At 42.9% G+C, this 20,565-nt stretch overlaps 1 protein-coding gene across 1 annotated transcript in view; it reads left to right on the top strand.

Annotated features, from left to right (window-relative positions):
* zfhx4 (zinc finger homeobox 4) overlaps positions 1-20,325 on the top strand; it is an 83,042-nt gene extending 62,717 nt beyond the window's left edge. Inside the window, 6 exon segments of the mRNA XM_042510918.1 lie at positions 1,290-1,388; positions 7,638-7,771; positions 9,005-9,205; positions 9,729-9,849; positions 10,038-15,440; positions 15,952-20,325. Coding sequence (XP_042366852.1) covers positions 1,290-1,388; positions 7,638-7,771; positions 9,005-9,205; positions 9,729-9,849; positions 10,038-15,440; positions 15,952-17,528 — 7,535 coding nt within the window. The 3' untranslated portion in view covers positions 17,529-20,325.
* The last annotated feature ends 240 nt before the right edge of the window (positions 20,326-20,565 follow it).

Raw genomic sequence — 20,565 nt, 5'->3', positions numbered from 1 at the left:
CCCTGAGATGGTGCAGGGACCCTACTATATGCGTGTATATGTTTTGTGTGTGTGTGTGTGTGTGTGTGTGTGTGTGTGTGTGTGTGTGTGTGCCTGGTTATCTGGCCTCTCTCAGACTGCTCAAAATTCATTACAAAGTGACATCAGCCCAGCCGGAGACAAATGATGGCTGGATGAAAGGGAGCGCTGGGGCTCGGCTAGGATTAGTGTTAGCTTGCGCTGGCGACACATATACACACTCGAACGTACACACGCACACACACGGAGCACGCACACACTCACACACACACACTTTAATCCACTGGCAGAACACTGCAGATACACAGAATTATCAAACAAGGGGCTGAACTCTCAGAGATGGGCAGGCTAATCTGCTAATAGTACAGGACTGCACGTGTGTGTGTGTTGGTTTGTGTGTGTGTGTGTGTGTGCACGCACGCACATTTTTTACAGAGGTTACAAAAATGCATAGACACAGTGTCTATATATAGTAAGGTAGAGTACACACTTTTTGCATTAGTTTTTTTTTTTTTACTTTTACTAAATATATTGGTTAAATGTGGGCTATACGATACACTTAATATTGGTCTCTATTTTTTTGAAGTGGTATTAATAAAGTAGTTTTTTCAAGCAATTTTAATTTTTTTACAATTGAAATTAAAATAAAATTTAAATTAATATTTTCATCTGTGCTGAAATATGAACATTTCTTTAACCTGAAATAATAATCAAAATATATTGAGGAAAAAACAATTTTAAAAAAATGTAACATTTATTTGAAATATTGTATATATATAATATATTGATTAGAAAATATTATGACAAGTAAATATCATTATGGCTTTTTAAAGAAAATACATTTTAATACTTTTTTTTTCAGTCAAGGGGTATCAAAATAACTGAAATAGTGTCTGTGTAGGACATATTTTGTCGTCACACAGCTTCCCTGCTTTCAGGCAGTATGTATTATGTTTCACCCATTAGAAGTGGCACTGCTGGGCTATTTCAACAGAACATGTGTTTAAGTCACTAGAAGCATTATTTGCTAGCGAGATAAACTGTACATTAGAGTAAACCTGACCTCTGTGTAGAAAAAGGAGGTTTTATGAGGATTAACTGAACATGTACAAGTACGAATATTTTTTAAATGACTAATATGATCTAGCAATATCTAATATCTGATAAACAGTGGAAAGCTTTCTCTTCTCAGGGCTTGTGCCCCTTCAAGGGAATACTTTTTTTAGGAAGCATCATGGGTAATGTAGTCATTTTTTTATGTGCATTTTCAGAAGAGAGTGCTGAGGACGGTGAGAGACCTCCTCGCTCTTCCTCCAGGCCGGGACTCAACCTCACTGACCGAGACTTGACTGACAGCAGGAGAACTGACCGTAAGTACACACATACACACACACACACACACACACACACACACACACACGCACCGTAAGCTTCCCTTCTTTTCTAAGTTATCGTTCATCTCTCCCTCTCTCGCCTTCAGATAAGGTTCTAACATGTGTGTGTAACATGTGAATGCTGCTGACTAGCCTCCATGTGACCTGCTTTAATCGTTTCCATCTGACAGAAAGAGAAAAAGAGAAAGAGAGAGACAGGGAGAGAGTGGGGAAGAAAGAGAGAGAAAAAAAAACGGAGAGAAAGAGAGAGGGATAAGTTGAGTGCTGTGGATATTACCAGGCTATGTCCAGGCCCCAGATTATTTTTTAATCAAATCAGTTTGCGTGCTTGTAATTTATAAGCGCCTTGCATTAATCTTTTCTCGTTCTTGTGCCCTCTCCGATGACATATTAATTTTTCATAAGCGCAGGATTAGATGGGGGGGGCCTGTGTATATGTTTTTCTAATATTGCGCCGCATCCTTGCAACCCTTAAATTAGTTTTTTTTTTCCTGCACACTCCCTTCATTTTTCTTTCTCTCCTATTTTTTTTCCCCTGGCTCAATCCATCCCTTAATTGTTGTCCAATCTGTGACCCCATCAGCAGGCATTACCTCAGATAGAAAAAAGAGCACAAGATAGAAAGAGCTGCTTATTCGTTTGTAAGAATGGCTATGCTGTAAGCAGGGAGGGGCTACAATCTGTACAAGACGGCTTGATGTTTTTTGTTATTTTGGGGTGAGGTAGGAGCACATAATGCCTCTGCTGCGAGGCTGTGGTCGGGATAGCCCTGGCTTTGTTAGATTTGATTTACCCAAATAAGAATTCATATGGTCTTTTTATGTATGAGATGGAAATCCATGGCTGGGGATGAATATTGCATGGGGTCTCTCTTTCCTTTTTTTCTCTGTCATTGCATGGGGTTCTCTCTCTCATTCTTTCTCCCTCTACTAATGTCTCTTCTCTCTTACACCCCCTCCCCAACTCACACACACCTTCTAGCTCCCGCCCTCTATCCATCTCAAACTCCCTCCCCACCTCCTCTTCCTAGCATGCCATACCTAGCTCCATAATGTGAGGCTCAATGAGGCAGAAGGAGAGCTGAGTGAGGCTGGGCCCTATTAGTTTAGCTAGTCATCTATCTTTCAGCTCTATCTCTCTGACAGGTCTGTCTGACGGACTGGCGGGGAACCACCATCCATGCATTTACCGCCGCATATTACCGCCAGCGTCATTTAACACCACCGCACACATGCAAAAAAGTGTCCAGGTCCCTCCTACTTTAAAGCGTGCTTACGTATGTGCGTGTCCCCGAGTGTAGTTTATCAGATGTCAGGAGTCTGTTTAATAAAGCAGAGCTGTATGCTTTTTTTTGTGAATAATTTGTTCTAGGAATCGCCTTGGGGTCGGCTGCAAGTTTGGCTCGGAAGCCAGATGTAATATTGCTAGTGGGGTTTTTGGTGTTTTATTTTGCGATTGGATTAAAGGAGGTTTCAGAAAGTCAAATGCCAGAAAATGCAAAAGGGAGCCTGGTGTGTCAGTGTGTTGTTATGCTAGGGTTATCATCAGAGACAGGGCCTTGTTTTTCTCTTTTTCCAGCTTAAAGTAGTAAGATTTAGCATCTCCATCCTCAGCCCCAAATCTCTGGCAAGCTTGAAATGTTTAGAACTGTGCATGAGAGTGTGTGTGTGTGTGTGTGTGTGTGTGTGTGTGTGTGTGTGTGTGTGTGTGTGTGTGTGTGTGTGTGTGTGTGTGTGTGTCCATATGGAGATCTCCAGGGAAGGGATTACAGTGTGACCAAGTGAGCAGTGTGTTTGCGCACTTCATCTCCAAGACCAAGATCCTTTAAACAAAGAGGGGCAGATAGACAGAGAGAGGGGAAGAGAGAGACAGAGACACAGGGGGGAGGGGCAAGGAAAGACAGAAAGAGCTTTTTTTCCCTTGCTTCATTTACATTGTCTTTTATAATCCCATGTCACTTTAGATTAATTATAATCCATGTTACATTTTCCATGCAAATGTCCCCGATGTGGATTACTTCCAGATAGCTTTGTGCTGTGTGTGTAGATGGCGCATGTCGCCACCATGGCTCAGGGGCCCACTTCTTATAAATAACCAACTAAACAAAGGCCCTGGCATGGAAATGAGCCTGTCAGGCAGCCCAAGGAAATTACAGATCTCTCTACCTGCTTCAAATTAGCAAAGAAATTACTCATTGTTCCTACAGTCAGATGTTATGTATTAATTTTCGTGTATGATTTTGAATTGTGCAGATAAGGACGAGAAACACGTGCGAACAAGATCTGATGTTAAATATTCCATATTAGCTTTTTCACATTCAGAATATTTTGCTTTTTTGTATTTGCATGCATCTTGCAAATTTGCCCAACTGGAGATGGGGAGCTGTGTTTGTTTTCCGTCTCTCTAAGATTAAAATATATTAAAGATATTAGCATGTTTAATTACAAGCCTGCAGCAATTCTTTTGAGCATGTATGTGTTTTTTGTGCAGTGACAGCTTGTTGAACGTCTCAGACGATTTGTCAAATGTGACAAGGCCATGCTCATATTTATCTCTCATTACAACACACGCTGGAGATGGAAGAGAAAGGAGGGCGAGTCATTAAAAAACACAAACTACAAGACAGCAGCTGTTTAACAGCCTCTCTCCATCTGACTATGTCTCTGCCTCTCTACATCTCACTCCTTCCCAGTCTCTCCCTCCCTCTCCCTACATCCCTCCGGCTAGATCTGGGCCTGCTGAGTGCTTCAGTGGGAGTTTGGGGTTCAGAGTGTGTTGCTGTAATGTTATCAGGTGACCGGGGGTCAGCCTAATGCGTAACCTCGGAGCAGTAGGCCAGTAAATCATGCTGGCCGGCCCTCCCTGGCCTGTTTTGGCCAGCTCTCCCTCCTAGATTTACTACTCCGTAACCTTAGCCAGTCTGCCAGGGCTCAGGACAGCTAAATTGAATACTAAATCCAAGCTGCCGCCACCCAGCCTGCTCCTTCTTAATTGACAGCCTCCCACCCCCCACCTCCCCACTCTCCGCTCTATGTTTGTGGGGCCTTTTTTTATTTTCATGAAATGAAATGTCAGGAATGGAATCTAATTGTTTTGCAGCTTGTAAAAGAGAGAAAAAAAGATTGCACTAGGTACGGTTTGATTGTTTTGAAAGCCCCGCTTCAAGATGTAGTTGATTTCATATAAAGTCATAGTTGGGGAGATATAAGGATTCAATGATATGCTTGTTTGTGTGAAAATCTCATTTGCTTGGTTCGGTTTGCACAAAATGTCTCACCCTTTCCGACACAAAAGGGCAGATTCTAAAATAGATCCGCGGGAAAAGCATTAGCTGTGATGGTATTGCCGGTCCTCTTGCCTTTTGAGGAACAATTTGGGACAGAAATATCCTGAGGTATTTAGAGCTATGGGCTTCTCTGTCCCTCTCTATCATTTTATTCTCGTTCTCTACATTTCTCGGCCTCTCCCTCCGTTGCTCTGTACTTCTCTCCATTTGAGCGCCCACTTGCGTGTATATAAGCGTGTGTGTACGCAGCTCCCTAAACACCATTGACAGTTGCAAATAAAGATGGGTGGTGAGTGTGCCGCTCTCTCCCCCTGCAATGCAAAGGGGGTTGAGTGTCATAAATCACCTTTTGATTTATCTAATCAAGCAAGGTCCTGCTGCATGCAGACATTTGTCATTGGTGGAGGGGGGGAGGACGGTGTCAGGTTTATTCTGCCCCTCCGCTTCACTGGGCTGCAGCTGGTGGAGCCCACCTAAAGATGAAGGGATAGAGGGAAGGTGGGAAAGGAGGGGAAAGAACAGGGAGGAGGGAAAAGGACACAGTCATTAAGTGTGGGGCACAGAGACAAAGGAAAATGAGAGGAGAGGCTCCTGTCTTGTCCTCAATCCTGCTCTCTCACATTATTTCATTCTAATTATTTTAACACTATTGAAGGCAAGAATATAAAGCTGGTTAAAAACTAAAGACAGAGCGATATTAAAATGTTCTCTCATAAATTTGTAGATAGTCTTTGGAATGGGCTTTTCGTTGTTTTTATTTGTGTTGCAGGTGATTATATCCTTGGAGGACACTCTACAATTTTGAATGCAATTCTATGCCTCAAAACAACTTTATTATTCACTCACGGGGCTTGGCATTTAAAGCGCCTAAGTGGCCATAGAGAGAACTGCTCTCTCAACATTCAAGGTTAACCAACTGTTTTTTTTTCTCCACGTGAGTGTCATAAGTGTTGATGAAAGCGCGAGGTCGAAGACAAATCTAAACCAGAAGGACAGATCTTCATGTTGCACGAACACGCACACATACACACTATACACAAACATATATTTACATTCAATATGACAGTAATCAATGGTGATCTGTGGGCTCTTTCCCCCCGCCGCATTGTAAATGTGTTTGCGGCCCCTTGTCTGACAATCGCCTCATCTCCTTTTGCAGGGGATGTAATTTAGTTGCAAATTGACTGGAAGACGGAGGCAAAAATTGAAAGTTGAAATTAGAAATGGTCATAATAAATATGGGAGGCGGGGCGGAGGCTTTGGGAAAGGTCAGGTGATATGACGGGTGCTTCCAGGCTGGACCCATCCTGGCCAATGGAGTGTCAGAGGCCTGTCATGAAGCACATAATACGCACACATACATGCACATAGACACGCACACAAGCCCTGCAGGGGCCATCACAAGCAGTGGAAGACGAGATTACCTCGCTATTCTGAGCTGCAGAGCAATTCTCGGATGTTCTTGGAAATTCACATTGTGCCCTTGTGATTTTTTTTTCTCTCCCCTCTCTCTCTCTCTCTCTCTGTCTCTTTCTTCCTTTCTTCCTCCCTCCCTCTCCCTCTTGTCACTTTCCTTGACAGGCCAATATTTCAGGCTCCAGATATAGGGGATTACAAATAAAATAAGTGGAACGCCTACTTAATGCAACAGAATTAAAATGCATGAACGGGCCGGAGGAATTGATATGCGCCCAATACAAACACGAGCCACAGAATAATATGAAATACAAAATGTTTTTTTTTTCAACCCCCTCTCCATGTATCAGTGCTTTGATTTCCCTTTTTTTCCATTTGTGCATCTAGCGTGAAGCGTTGATTCGCAAGAGTGAGGCTCACATATTGCCTTGAGTGACCAGACGAGGGAGGGGAGGCAAGAGAAGGGGGGCTGGTGGTGGTGGTGATGGCTTAGGGAGAGAGGGAGGAAGAGAGTAAGGGGGGGGAGGGAAGGAGGGAGGGAGAGTTGCTGTTGCTGTGTCTTTGTGTTGTGCCGAGTGGGTAAATTGCAGTGGCAGAGTATAGCAGGGCCTGCATGGCTTGTATCTCAGGATGAGGCTAATGAAAGATTTATCAGTGGCTGCAGCATTTACTAAATACAACCAGAGGCTGATCTCTCCACATTGAGCCCTGCTGTTAACGTCACACACGCTTACACGCGCACGGACAAACACACACACACACACAGGCAGCGCTGCTACTGTACCACCAGCCGTGACCAAGCCCCGAAAATTTAGCATCTTGTACAGACAGAGAAGTTGTTGAGGCAGCTGGGGGAATGTATATGAACTAATGAAGTGTATAATATTACCATAACATTTAATGTATGTCGTGCTGTGATAATGAGCCTGCCCGAGTTTTCTCCATTTCACGTGTCCTCAGGGCAGAAACACGTCAGTGTGTATGAATGTGAATAATGCAGTCCATGCTTGTATCCATGCTTAGGTTTTCGGTGTCAAATCATTTTTTAAATCATCACCTATGTCCCAATGAATATTCATTGGGTGGACATGTTTGTCTTATTCATCCATTATATGTTTATTAGTAGGCATTTGACCACTTTGTGATCTAACACAGCCACAAAATGTCAGACATTTCAATTTATTCACTCAATTGTGTTCAATTGTGCATTTTATGTTCTAGACAATTTTCCCATTTCTCATACACTATGTATGTGTGATCTATGGGATGCTATATATCAATTTGACATGGCCCTGTTACTTATTCTCTTACAACTCGTTCAACTTAAATATGTCATTCTACTCCAACACTTATACCAAAAAGCTCCATATAAAAACACAACAATAATAATCTACTGTTTAACCATCAATCATTCTGGAATGTACAGCTTTGTTGTATTTTTAAATTGTTGCTGTAATTTTTAATATTTCACATTCTGACTCTGTCTCTTTTTTCCCTCTCTTTCTCCCTCCACCGACTGCCAGGAGTGAACGCCACATCCAAAGAGGTTACCGGACCGAACACTATGGTTAAACATTCCCTCCTGCCAGATCGACAAATCGAAAGTCCGCCCAAAAGGCCAAAGTCTGCTGAGGGGAAGACCTCTGCCAATGAGCAGGTAACGGCTTGCAGATTATCAAAATAAAGCGTTCCTGTTGTGCTACAATGGCAATAATCTTGAAAATGTCACTGATGTAGTTCCTTGCAACTCAAAGACAACTGACCAAGGACCTCTAGCTGTTTTCACCCTTCCAAAGAAAATACATCAGTAGGTTATGGAGCTTTGTATCTACGGAGAGTATATACAGTATATGGTGATTCATGTTCCAAATAAATTGTTACAGGTTAGATACAGAAAGCTCATAGTTAATGAGGCAGGTTCTCCTTTATAAGCACTAATGAAATCTAACCTTCACTGTCACTGTGGGATGAGCTAATGGGAAGATACTTATGAACGGCAAGAAGGAGAAATGCTAAGCTAAGCATTTAGCAATTGCTGGCGCCAGCTTTCTATCAAAGGGTTAAACACAGCCCACCATTCCCTCCCTGACAGAGCTTTTTAGCATCAAGCACAGTAGGCCAGTCTTTGTGTTCTTAAGTGGAATACCTGCACTAGCCTTAGGCCTCCCTCCCTGCTCCTTTCCCCCTTTTTGCATCTCTTTAAATTATATGTGTTTTTAAATTAGATTATGAAGTATTAGCTCGTCTGGTTCTGGGCCCTGCAAGGAGGGAGGACTTAGTCATTTCAGAAATGGATTCTATTAAGACAGGTGGTGGGGAGGCAGCTATGTTCAGAGTACTCCCTGTAATGAGGGCAAGGCGTAGCTTGGGAGAGTACACACCTTTGTCATCTGTAATACTGATTAGAAATTCTGGCCAATCGTGTTTTCTGCTAATAAAATTGCACGAGTTGAGAGACTTAAGTGAATTACATGAAACATCTACATTTTCTGTGTTAAGGTGGGCATGGGGGTTGGTGGGAAGAAGTGAATGTGGTGGGATGAGGTGAGTGGGCAGTGAGGAACAGGAAATCCCTGTAAAAATTTAATTTAATTTTGCAGATGTGCAGTTATTTTCAGCTCTAACAGTGCCAGAGAAATGGTTCTTGCATGATCCTTGTTTGTTTTTTAAGTTATGTCTGACTTCTTTCATGAGGCAGGCAGTGGAAAGCCAGCTACATTAATGGTTCTGTTGAGCAAGAATGATACTCGGTAAGAAGTACATCTTGTGCAAAAAAGTAATGCCTGCTCTTGGTTTAATTTTAACACTGCACAGGATGTTCTTTTTCTTCACTGCCAATGAGATTCTTATCAAACCATCTTGTATTTTTTTTTATTATTTTTTTTTTTAGGTTCAGCAATGCCCATACTGCAACTACAGCAGTAAAGATGCCAACCGTATGCAGCTCCATGTGATGTCCCAGCATTCCATGCAGCCAGTGATTCGCTGCCCACTGTGCCAGGATGTCCTGAGCAACAAGATTCACCTGCAGCTGCATCTCACCCACCTTCATAGTGTGGCTCCTGACTGTGTGGAAAAGCTGATTATGACTGTATGTAGAAATAATGATTACAAAGATTTGTGTGAGAGTGTGTGTGTGCATGTGTGTGGGTGTGTGTCAGCAAAAATGTGTTTGTGCAAATTTGCAAAATCTTTTAAAATGGAAACTTTTCAAGCTTAAAAATGTCACTTAAAATCAACCATTTCTTATGTGTTTTAGACATCTACAAAAAAAAAATATAGGTGCTTTTTTATCACTCATCTTAAAAAGTTTACATGTGATGAAAAATGAAAAATATTTTTGTCAGGACTATCCAGCCCTCCATCTGGTCTCCTGTGTAGTTCAGAGCAAGGGCTGAAACCGCAAGATTCCTATAAAACATTTTGCATGCATTTATTTTTTTCTATTAAACAATATTGCCATAACCTTGGTAATTGTAGTCCACTGAGAAGAGCAAATTCTATCTTTGGAATAAGATTTGTTTTAAATAAGCCATTTGAAACACTTCCGCAACATATTATATCATTACTTACAAGTGTATATAATAATGAAGACATTTCTTTGGTTTTGATAGGTTGTTGGTCCTGACACAGCAACACCAAATAATATAATGCACCCCCAAACTGGACAAGACAAAGGTCTGGCTTTAATGGATTCCTCTACCTCTCTTACTGATGGGTCAGGAAAGTCTCAAGGTGAGCAGAATTCGGTACTTTATTTGTTTTCCTCCAATCATAATTTGTTGCCCAAGTGATAAAAAAGTTTGAATTTAATATATGAATATACACATTTAATTATTAGGTTTGTTTTATTATTTGTCATTAATCAGAAAAATAATGAGTAAATGATGCAGCATATTTTATTTCAAATTTTCCACATGTAGGAAACATCTCAAAGGATGAGCTGGCCTGTCAAGACAAGAATGAATTGGACCTGCAGGGTGAGGAACTCAAGCCCCCAAAGGAAGCCTCAGAGGCACCAGGCTGGAAGAGAGCCAGCGGGTTAGGACACGATAGCAAGTCCCCTGACACCCTACAGGACCATCTCAGTGAGCTCCAAAGGCTCCAGCAGCAACAACAGCAGCTCTCTGTATCTGATCGTCATGTCTACAAATATCGTTGCAACCATTGCAGCCTGGCCTTTAAGACAATGCAGAAGCTTCAGATACATTCCCAGTACCATGCCATCAGAGCAGCGACTATGTGCAGCCTTTGCCAGCGTAGCTTCAGGACATTCCTGGCCCTCAGGAAGCACTTGGAAAATGGACATCCTGAACTTAGTGAAGCTGAGGTGCAGCAACTCATTGGAAATCTCCCACTAAATGGAGATATTACTGAGAGTGAGGCCAGGGCCTTGGAGGAAGCCCAGGCCTTTGACAATGACTTGGACAAAGATGATGACTTGGACCAGGAAGAGAAGCCCAGTCCTACGGGAAGTGACAGTAGCTCTCTGCTAGATGACATGGGAGCAGAACCAAAACGGACCTTACCATTTCGAAAAGGGCCCAACTTCACAATGGAGAAATTTTTGGACCCATCTCGGCCTTACAAGTGCACAGTATGTAAGGAGTCCTTCACCCAGAAGAACATCTTACTAGTCCACTATAATTCAGTTTCCCACCTGCATAAGTTGAAGAAAGTTCTTCAAGAGGCATCAAGTCCAGTTCCACAAGAGACAAGCAACAGCATTGACAACAAACCATTCAAATGCAATATTTGCAATGTTGCCTACAGCCAAAGCTCAACACTTGAAATTCATATGAGGTCAGTGCTCCACCAGACCAAAGCCAGAACAGCCAAAACCGAAATGAGCGGCAGTAGTACTAGTGGTCCAGTGCCTGCAAAGAGCCCAGCGCCAAGCACACAAGGGAACAACAGCAACTCAGACAGTGCTAGAAGTGGAACTCCCTCTGCTAACAAAGAAAACACTGTGGAACCCAAAGAAGCTAATAGCAGCAACAACACAAAAGAAACAGCAACTACTGACCATGTTTCAGCACAAGCAAGCAGCCACCAGTCAGTGCAGTCCTCAGCCCAACTGCAACTGCAGCTTCAACATGAACTCCAGCAACAGGCTGCCTTCTTCCAGCCTCAGTTCCTCAATCCAGCTTTCTTTCCCCATTTTCCAATGACCCCAGAAGCACTGCTGCAATTTCAACAGCCACAGTTCCTCTTTCCCTTTTACATCCCAGGAGCAGAGTTCAACCTCAGCCCAGAACTTGCGCTACACTCAGCAGCAGCTTTTGGAATGCCTGGCCTCACTGGATCATTCCTAGAGGACCTGAAGCAGCAGATGCAACAGCAACACCAGCTGCAGCAGGCTCAGGCCCAGCAACAGGCTCAGCAGCAACAGCAGCAGCAGCAACAGCAGCAAGCTTCACAGACACAGTCGCAAATTCAGCAACAGAAAAACCAGCAACTGCAGAACCACAAATCCAAAATGGAGCCCAGCACTGTGTCAGTTTCAGAAATTCAGATGTCAAGAGAGGCAGAGGACCAACTAGAAAAACAGGAAAACAGAGCAAAGATTGAAAATGCAGGTGATGCATTAAGTGATGGAGGAAAAGACAACAAAGACCCTAGAAAATCAAAGTTCCCAGAGCCATTGATTCCTCCTCCACGTATTGTGTCAGGAGCAAGGGGCAATGCAGCCAAAGCACTGCTAGAGAATTTTGGATTTGAACTAGTCATCCAGTACAATGAAAACAGACAAAAAAATCAAAAGAAAAACAAAGACGGAGTGGAACAAGTGGAAATGAACACTGATAAGCTTGAGTGTGGGATGTGCGGAAAACTCTTCTCCAATATGCTTATTCTCAAAAGCCACCAGGAACATGTGCACAGTCATTTTTTCCCATATGTGGAGCTGGAAAAGTTTGCCCAGCAGTACAGAGAGGCCTATGACAAACTCTATCCAATAAACCCTGCTTCCCCTGAGACTCCACCACCTCCACCGCCACCACCACCTCCTCCTCCGCCCCCTCCTACCCAAGCCCCAGTTACAGCTCCTCAGCCTCCTTCTACATCAATGGCCAAGCCCCAAACCCCAGTCCCTTCACCAGTTCCTGTACCCCATCAGACCCCACACCAACCTACTCACCAGGCACCACCACCTCAGCCACCACCTCCACCTCCACCACCTACTGCCCCTGCTGCACCTCCCCAAGTGCAGCTCCCTGTTCCCTTGGATTTGCCCCTTTTTCCACCTCTAATGATGCAGTCCGTCCAGCACCCAGGCCTGCCCCCTCAACTTGCCCTCCAGCTGCCTACTATGGACTCTCTTTCCACAGACCTTACACAGCTCTGCCAGCAACAATTAGGTCTTGATCCAAACTTCCTCCGCCAGTCCCAGTTTAAGCGACCACGCACCCGTATCACAGATGACCAGCTTAAGATCCTCCGTGCCAACTTTGACATCAACAATTCTCCCAATGAAGAACAAATTCAGGAGATGTCAGAGAAGTCTGGCTTGCCCCAAAAAGTCATAAAGCACTGGTTCCGTAACACTCTCTTCAAAGAGAGACAACGGAGTAAGGACTCTCCCTATAATTTTAATATTCCTCCCATTACTACATTGGAGGATATTCGAATGGAGCCCCAACTCAGTGCACACGAATACTACAGAACTGACTCATCCTTTAACAAGAGGTCCTCCCGGACCAGATTCACTGATTACCAGTTGAGGGTACTTCAAGATTTCTTTGACACTAATGCCTATCCAAAGGATGATGAGATTGAGCAACTTTCCACAGTACTCAACTTACCAACCCGGGTCATTGTGGTATGGTTCCAAAATGCCCGCCAGAAAGCTCGCAAGAGCTATGAAAACCAGGCAGATTCCAAAGATAATGAGAAAAAAGAGCTGACCAATGAGCGATACATCAGAACCAGTAACATGCAGTACCAGTGCAAAAAGTGCAACATAGTGTTCCCACGCATTTTTGACCTTATCACTCACCAGAAAAAGATGTGTTATAAGGATGAAGATGAGGAGATAACCGAGGACAACACCTGTGAGGAATACATAGATACTGTTGAGCAAGGTCCAGCAAAGACTACCCAAGTACCTTCAGAGCCTCTCAAACTGTCCCAAGGAACTGCCAGCAGCTCTGGCTCAAGCTCCCCTGTGATGGCCTCTCCTCGTGCCAGCATGGGGAAAACTTCCCCCAAACCAGACAATGCTCATGAAACTGAACCTAAACAAACTGAGACTGCACCCTCACCTGTGATCAAGTCACTACCTGAACCCAGACCATCAAAGGCTTGCACCCCTCAGCCCCCTCCTCACAAAGCACCCCAGCCACCAATGTCAAGGCCCCATTCCCAGCCACAGGCAGCTGCAGTGCCCTCCAGTCCCCTCTCCCTGGCCCTTTCCTCACTCACAAACAGCCTCCCCCACCAGATGCTTCAGTACCAGTGTGACCAGTGTAAGATTGCATTCCCCACTGTGGAGCTATGGCAGGAGCACCAGCACATGCATTTCCTGGCTGCCCAAAACCAATTCCTTCACTCTCAGTTCCTCGAAAGACCCATTGACATGCCCTATATGATATTTGACCCAAACAACCCTCTTATGGCTAGCCAGCTGTTATCTGGAGGCCTCTCCCAAATCCCTTCTCAGGGTAGCTCTGGTTTGGCCTCTGCTGCAGGCTCTGGGGCAATGAAGAGAAAACTTGATGATAAGGACGAAAGTGCTAATGATAAAGATGGTGGAAACAGTAGTGAAGAGCAACACCGAGATAAACGTTTGAGAACCACTATCACACCAGAACAACTGGAGATTCTCTATGATAAATATCTACTTGACTCTAACCCTACAAGGAAGATGTTGGACCACATTGCACGAGAGGTTGGCTTGAAAAAGAGAGTTGTGCAAGTTTGGTTCCAAAACACTCGTGCAAGAGAGAGAAAAGGGCAGTTCAGGGCTATAGGGCCCTCCCAGTCCCACAAGAAATGTCCCTTTTGCAGAGCACTGTTCAAGGCTAAATCTGCTCTAGATAGCCATATACGATCCAGACACTGGCATGATGCTAAGCAGGCAGGCTTTAGCTTGCCACCAAGCCCAATGATGAATCAAGACAATGAAAGAGGTGAAAGCCCAAATAAGTATAATTTCTTTGATTACCCACAGCTGCCTACCAAGACTGAGCCAAATGAGTATGAGCTGCCTGCTGCATCCTCAACCCCAGTCAAACCATCTGAGGCACAATTAAAAAACTTCGTTAGCCCTTCATCCTTAAAAGCTGAAAACTGTGATGAAATTGAAGGGCCTAATGTTAATTCAGCAGAAGCCTCGTCTTATGATTTCGGTAAGGTGGACTTTGATGAGACGTCATCTATTAATACGGCCATTAGCGATGCCACAACTGGAGATGAGGGTAATAACAATGAGGTAGAGAGCCTCACAGCCAATGGAGGCGACAAGTTAAATGACAACAAGAGTGGCCTGGCATCAAATTCTGATGGTGGCAATGAAAGGTTCCAATTCAGCATGGTGAGCCCTGCCCTCAGCTTCTCTGGAAAGGACTGTGAATCTTACTTTAGCTCCAGAGATGATGAAATGGATGACTTCAATGACAGGAGTGAATCATCAAGCCTCGCTGATCCCAGTTCCCCAAGTCCCTTTGGGGCAGGAAACCCCTTCAGCAAGTCCGGGAAAGGCAGCAATGCTGGGGACAGGCCAGGCCACAAAAGATTCAGGACCCAGATGAGTAACCTGCAACTCAAAGTCCTCAAAGCGTGTTTTAGTGACTACCGCACTCCTACAATGCAAGAGTGTGAGATGCTTGGCAATGAGATTGGACTCCCTAAGCGTGTTGTTCAGGTGTGGTTCCAGAATGCCCGTGCTAAAGAAAAGAAATTCAAGATTAACATTGGAAAGCCATTCATGATAAGTCAAGGCTCACCAGAGGGGCCCAGGCCTGAGTGTACTTTGTGTGGTGTAAAGTACACTGCCCGGATGTCCATCCGAGACCACATCTTCTCCAAACAGCACATCACCAAAGTGCAAGAAACCCTGGGAAACCAGGTAGATAGAGAAAAGGACTACCTAGCACCAACCACTGTCCGTCAACTGATGGCCCAGCAAGAGCTGGACCGCATGAAGAAAGCTGGTGAGGGACTCAGCCTGCCTGGCCAGCAGCAACAGACTGCAGTGGACAACAACAATGCACTTCATGGCCTCAGCCTACCCTCAGGCTACCCAGGGTTATCTGGCCTTCCGCCAGTGCTACTTCCTGGGGTCAATGGGCCATCATCACTTCCTGTTTTCCCACCCAACACACCTGGTGAGTTAGTATGACAAACAGTGAACAAAGTTAAATAGACTAGAAGCTTTATGAACTGAGCTTGATCATGCACTATTTTATTCTACTATACTACTGTTTATTCTGTATCACAGTGGTGTTTGTCAAAAAGTCTTATTTTTTAAAACTATTTTAAAATCAAAAATGGTGGGAGTTAGTGCATGCACAATGTCATCATCAGAGTTGAAGTGCTAATTGATAATTCATAGATTTTTTACAACAAATGTATCTATATCATGGCTTTTTTGTTTGTGTTGTTTGTTTTTCCCCTTATTGTAGGTTTGGTATATTTATATTATAATATATTGGCAGATTGAAATTATCATAAAGCGCATGTGACAGTTTTGATCCATAACAAAATCTTATCAAGAAAGACTCAGCCAGTGAAAAATTAAGCATCTTTATCTTGTCATACAAAAAAATTTCCATAGTGATTTGGGGTTGAATATCTAAATATTGAATATTTCCATATTTATATACCACTGTATTTCAGCTTTAGCGTCTCCCGGTGCTGGCATGCTTGGGTTCCCTACACCAGCCACCCCCTCTCCTGCCATGTCTCTCAGCACTACCCCAACCAAGACTCTTCTGCAGACTCCTCCTCCTCCTCCTCAACCTCCTCTTCCTCCTCCTGTTCCCTCCACACCTTTGGCAGCAGTAAATCATACAGAGCAGCAAGGTAAAGATTCAGAGAGAGACAGCAGCAAGAAGCCAGGAGACAAGCCACCTCAGATGAAGGTGAAGGACAGAGAGAACGAGAGCGGCTCACGCCCTGAGACCCCCAGCATGGCCAAGAAAAGGGAGAAACCATGTCCAGCTCCAGGGAAACCAGGAAGTGAGACTCAACTAGACGCCACACAACTTCAGGCACTTCAGAATGCTCTTGCCGCAAGTGATCCAAGCTCTTTCTTGGGGGGGCAGTTCCTGCCCTACTTTCTACCTGGATTTCCCAACTGCTTCTCTCCCCAGCTTCCTAGAGGGGTCCAAGCAGGGGGCTACTTCCCACCATTGTGTGGAATGGAGAGCCTGTTTCCATATGGCCCAGCAGCAGTCCCACAAGCTGCCATGGCCGCTGGTCTCTCTCCGACTGCCCTCCTGCAGCAGTACCAGCAGTCCCTCCAGGATTCACTGCAGAAGCAACAACAGCAGCAGCAGCAGCAGCAGAAACAACTCGAGCAACAGCAGAAACAACAACAGAAGCAGCAGCAGCAGCAGAAAACAACCCCCATGAAGACACCCCAGAGCATACAGAGCACCACCAACAACTCTTTCAAACCAAAAGAAGCTATAGATGCTAAGGATAACACCAACAAAGGCTCTTCAAAAGAAAGCACAAAAGAAGAACCGAAAACAGATACCAAAAGTACCATGGATTTTCCAGACGCTTTTATTGTACCGTCCGTCAAGCATGAGTTTATATGCAGGAAGTGCCAGATGATTTTTGCTGACGAAGATTCTGTGGTGCGTCATCAGAAGTCCTTCTGTTACTTCGGACATCCTTTTACTGACCCGCAAGAGACAGTGCTTCGAAAGGCAGTGAGCAACTACACTTGTGTTGCCTGCAATGTGGTTGTTAACGGGAATGAAGCACTTGGCCAACACCTTCAGTCGAGCTTGCACAAAGAGAAAACAATCAAACAAGCAATGAGAAATGCCAAAGAGCATACTAGATTATTACCTCACTCTGTCTGCTCCCCTACTCCTAACACCACATCTACCTCGCAGTCTGCAGCTTCTTCTAATAACACCTTTCCTCATCTCTCTCACTTGTCCATGAAGTCCTGGCCAAATGTCCTTTTCCAGGCCACCACAGCCCGGAAAGCTGCTTCCTCCTCCCCGTCTGCCTCTCCTCCTCCCCCCCTCTCCTCACCTTCAACGGTTACCTCAACTTCCTGCAGCACCTCAGGGGTTCCAACCTCACTACCCACCGAGAGTTGTTCAGATGAGTCTGACAATGAGCTAAGCCAGAAGCTGGATGACTTAGATAACGCGTTGGAAGTCAAGGCTAAGTCGGCCTCTGGCCTAGACGCGAGCTTCAGTAGTATCAGAATGGATATGTTCAGTGTGTAGGAGTGACAAAAGGATCCCTTGCTTAAAGAAAAAAATAAGACTTTTTAAACTGCAGTTCCAAAGTTTCTCTTAACCCAAAAAATTACAGTACCAAATGATTGACTCAGGATTGTTTTTCCCATATTGATATGCTGGCAAGATATTGATTGATTTTTGTTATGGACAGAACTGTTGCAGATGCTTGACTGAGCTTATATTGTATACAAAAACATGGAGTAGGAAAAAATCCCACAGGCTCCCTTGGGGGGGCTTGTTTCAAGCCAAAAACTCTCACGATAGCAAATTGCACCTCAGCTGGATTGTTTTCCAAATGCTAGCATGTACTGTATGGGATGACGATCCAGAACCCTCAAAGAGAATCTCTCTTAGTTTAGATAGGTGTAATTCAGTAGCTTTAAATTCTCAGGTCAGAACATAACATTTCTCATTTGTTAAAGCAGCAACAAGCCTGGGTACACTTGGCTTATAACCAAAACATGTCAAGCTTTATCGGACGCATTTCCTTGATGTGTATAGAGTACCAAGAGACAATATTACTGTTAAAGTGGACAATGTGCATATCCTTTTAGTTTTGCCCTACAAAGACAGTATGGTTTTGCCACTGAGGGAATTTAGAATGGTGAAGTAAATGTGTATGATGCCCCTGTGTTTGCCAGTTTGTATTACAACAAGCTGTATCTATTTCCCAACCCCTTTTTTCTTGTAGTATATACTAATCTGTGCCAACTCTTACCTTCTCACTTTTACCTCTGCTCACACCCTTTTCTGAAGAGGTAATAACTCTAGTTTTGATAGACTCTCTCGGATTATGTGAATATAACATTTTTCATTTGTGAATTGCTGTACTGTTACGGTACCTGCTTGTGTCTGGACTATAGTGCACTTATTTTGTTTTTATTTGTCTTTTTATTATTTGAGTAGGCCATTTGTTAATTTAATAGAATTTTTCTGTTTGTATGTATGTTTGTGTTTTAATTATTATTTGTGTCTATTGCAGCAGCATATTGGTCCATATTTGTTACAGGAGTGATGCCTAACAATCTAGAGACCTATTTAACAATTGGTGCATCCATGAAAGCAGTACTGTATACTTGAAACTGTTAAGGTACAAGTTGGTCACAATGTTAAAAAATGGTATGATCATTTACGTTTGCAATTATGCTGCTTTAAAAGGGGGACAACAGCATTTTTGTTGTATATTAAAAACATTTTCATGTACTTGTAGGACTTAAAACAGTGTTACACCTAGGCGCTGCCATTTAGTGCATAGGTTGACGTCCTCCCAATTATTCTCTGGGCACTTCTGATGATCTACAGTTAAAGTCAACTTTTTAATTTCTCCACATTTAGTGATTTCAACATTGCAAAGTATTACCTTACAAAGTTTTGCTGCTACTGTGTAATGTTATTTTGCTTGCCATAAATTCTCTCAACTTTCTACCAGACAAAATACTGATCCATTAATTGCTTTGCTTTGCTTTTTTTTTTTAATTTTATATTATTTTGTTATTTTGCTGTGGAACTAAGAATGTGAAAGCTGTCAAAGGGTGTTCAATTTTTTACGAATCACTTTCTAGTTTGGTAATTGAAACCAATGTGATTCATTCCAAAGTAACAGAAGGCTATTTGTATGAAAGAAAAAGGCTTGTGAACAAAGAAAGCTAAGCTGTTGTACATATTCGTAGTTGGCTGTGCATGGTACAAATTTATTAATATGAAGAAATGCAAAAATGTATTGCTTTTGGTATTTCCTATTCTGAGATGAGCAAGTAGCATGTAATGCAACTGTTTGACAGGTTAAATCAAATCATGCTTAGTTATTGTTTCAAACAATGAAATCAAGTAACATTTCCTCTTCTGTTTTATTATTGTAAAGGTGGGTTTTTTTTTGTTTGTTTATTTTTTTTTCAAAACTTTTAAAGCAAACTGTCAGTTTTTCATTTTCTGCGTGAGCTTTTTAATTGTCATTGTTTGGATTTTTAGTATTTTAACATTTACTTTAATCCTGAAGACACTTTTCGATTGTGTTTCATAAGAGACATCCTGGCCTCCCAAGGTGCAATTCTGCCATTGTACAAACATGAGCGACTGTCCTGATTCCAAAGGCTTTCACAACTCTGGCTTTTTGCCTTTCCCCACTCTGTGGCTCAGCATTATAAGACTGAACTGTCAGCTAGCATCATGTGCTAAGATGCTAGCATCAGACAGGACGCTTTCCACACCAAGGACTGGTAAAAGCTAACAAACCAACAAAAAGGATGGTCCAACAATATAACTGTACATAGATATTGCAACTGCACAGCAGCCAAAAAGAAAAAAAAAAAGAACTTTTTAAAAAAAATGGATGGATTGTGTCATGTTTATGGGGACAGCCTTCAAAAGGTTGAAATTGGAATTGTTCTTCTGGATGTCAAAGGGATTTTCATGGCGCAATCATATCCTACACAATATGTACTCTTCAACATCTGGGTTACATAGGAAATGCACCCTGAGGTTTTAATAAGAAGAAGCCCCTATGGCTAAAACTTTAAATAAACTAAACCAAAAATGTTATTGATGTTTTATATATAGAGAGTAGTCGCATTAGTTTTTGTTACTGTACTGTTTGAGGTCTCAACTGTACCGTATCACGGTAATAACATGGTTTTGAAACCTTTTTTTTATTTTGTCACAGACCTGTTGTCATAGTTGAAATGACGTTTATTGTAGATGGTATTTGAACAACTTCTGGAAATAGTTCATCAAGTATGTTTGTTGCTCATTGTTGTGATACATTAAAAACTGTATCTGCAAACCAGTTTGGGCTCATCCAACATTCTTTATATAGTTTTTACTATTTCATGTTCTAATCAGCTATTTATGTAATCGTGAAGTTTCATTAGCTTCTGTTTCATCCATATAATTGACTGGAAATTGACTAGCAATATGTCAGTAATTTAGAATATCAGTTTATATCTATTACTGTAAATGACAGTTGGTAAAATGCCATTTTTATTTTTAAAGTATTTTTTGTAACAGTCTCCTCCCAGTGTTTCCA

The sequence above is a fragment of the Plectropomus leopardus genome, chromosome 21 (assembly GCF_008729295.1).
Source record: "Plectropomus leopardus isolate mb chromosome 21, YSFRI_Pleo_2.0, whole genome shotgun sequence".
NCBI lineage: Eukaryota > Metazoa > Chordata > Actinopteri > Perciformes > Serranidae > Plectropomus > Plectropomus leopardus.
This window is presented reverse-complemented; position numbering and strand designations above follow the sequence as displayed.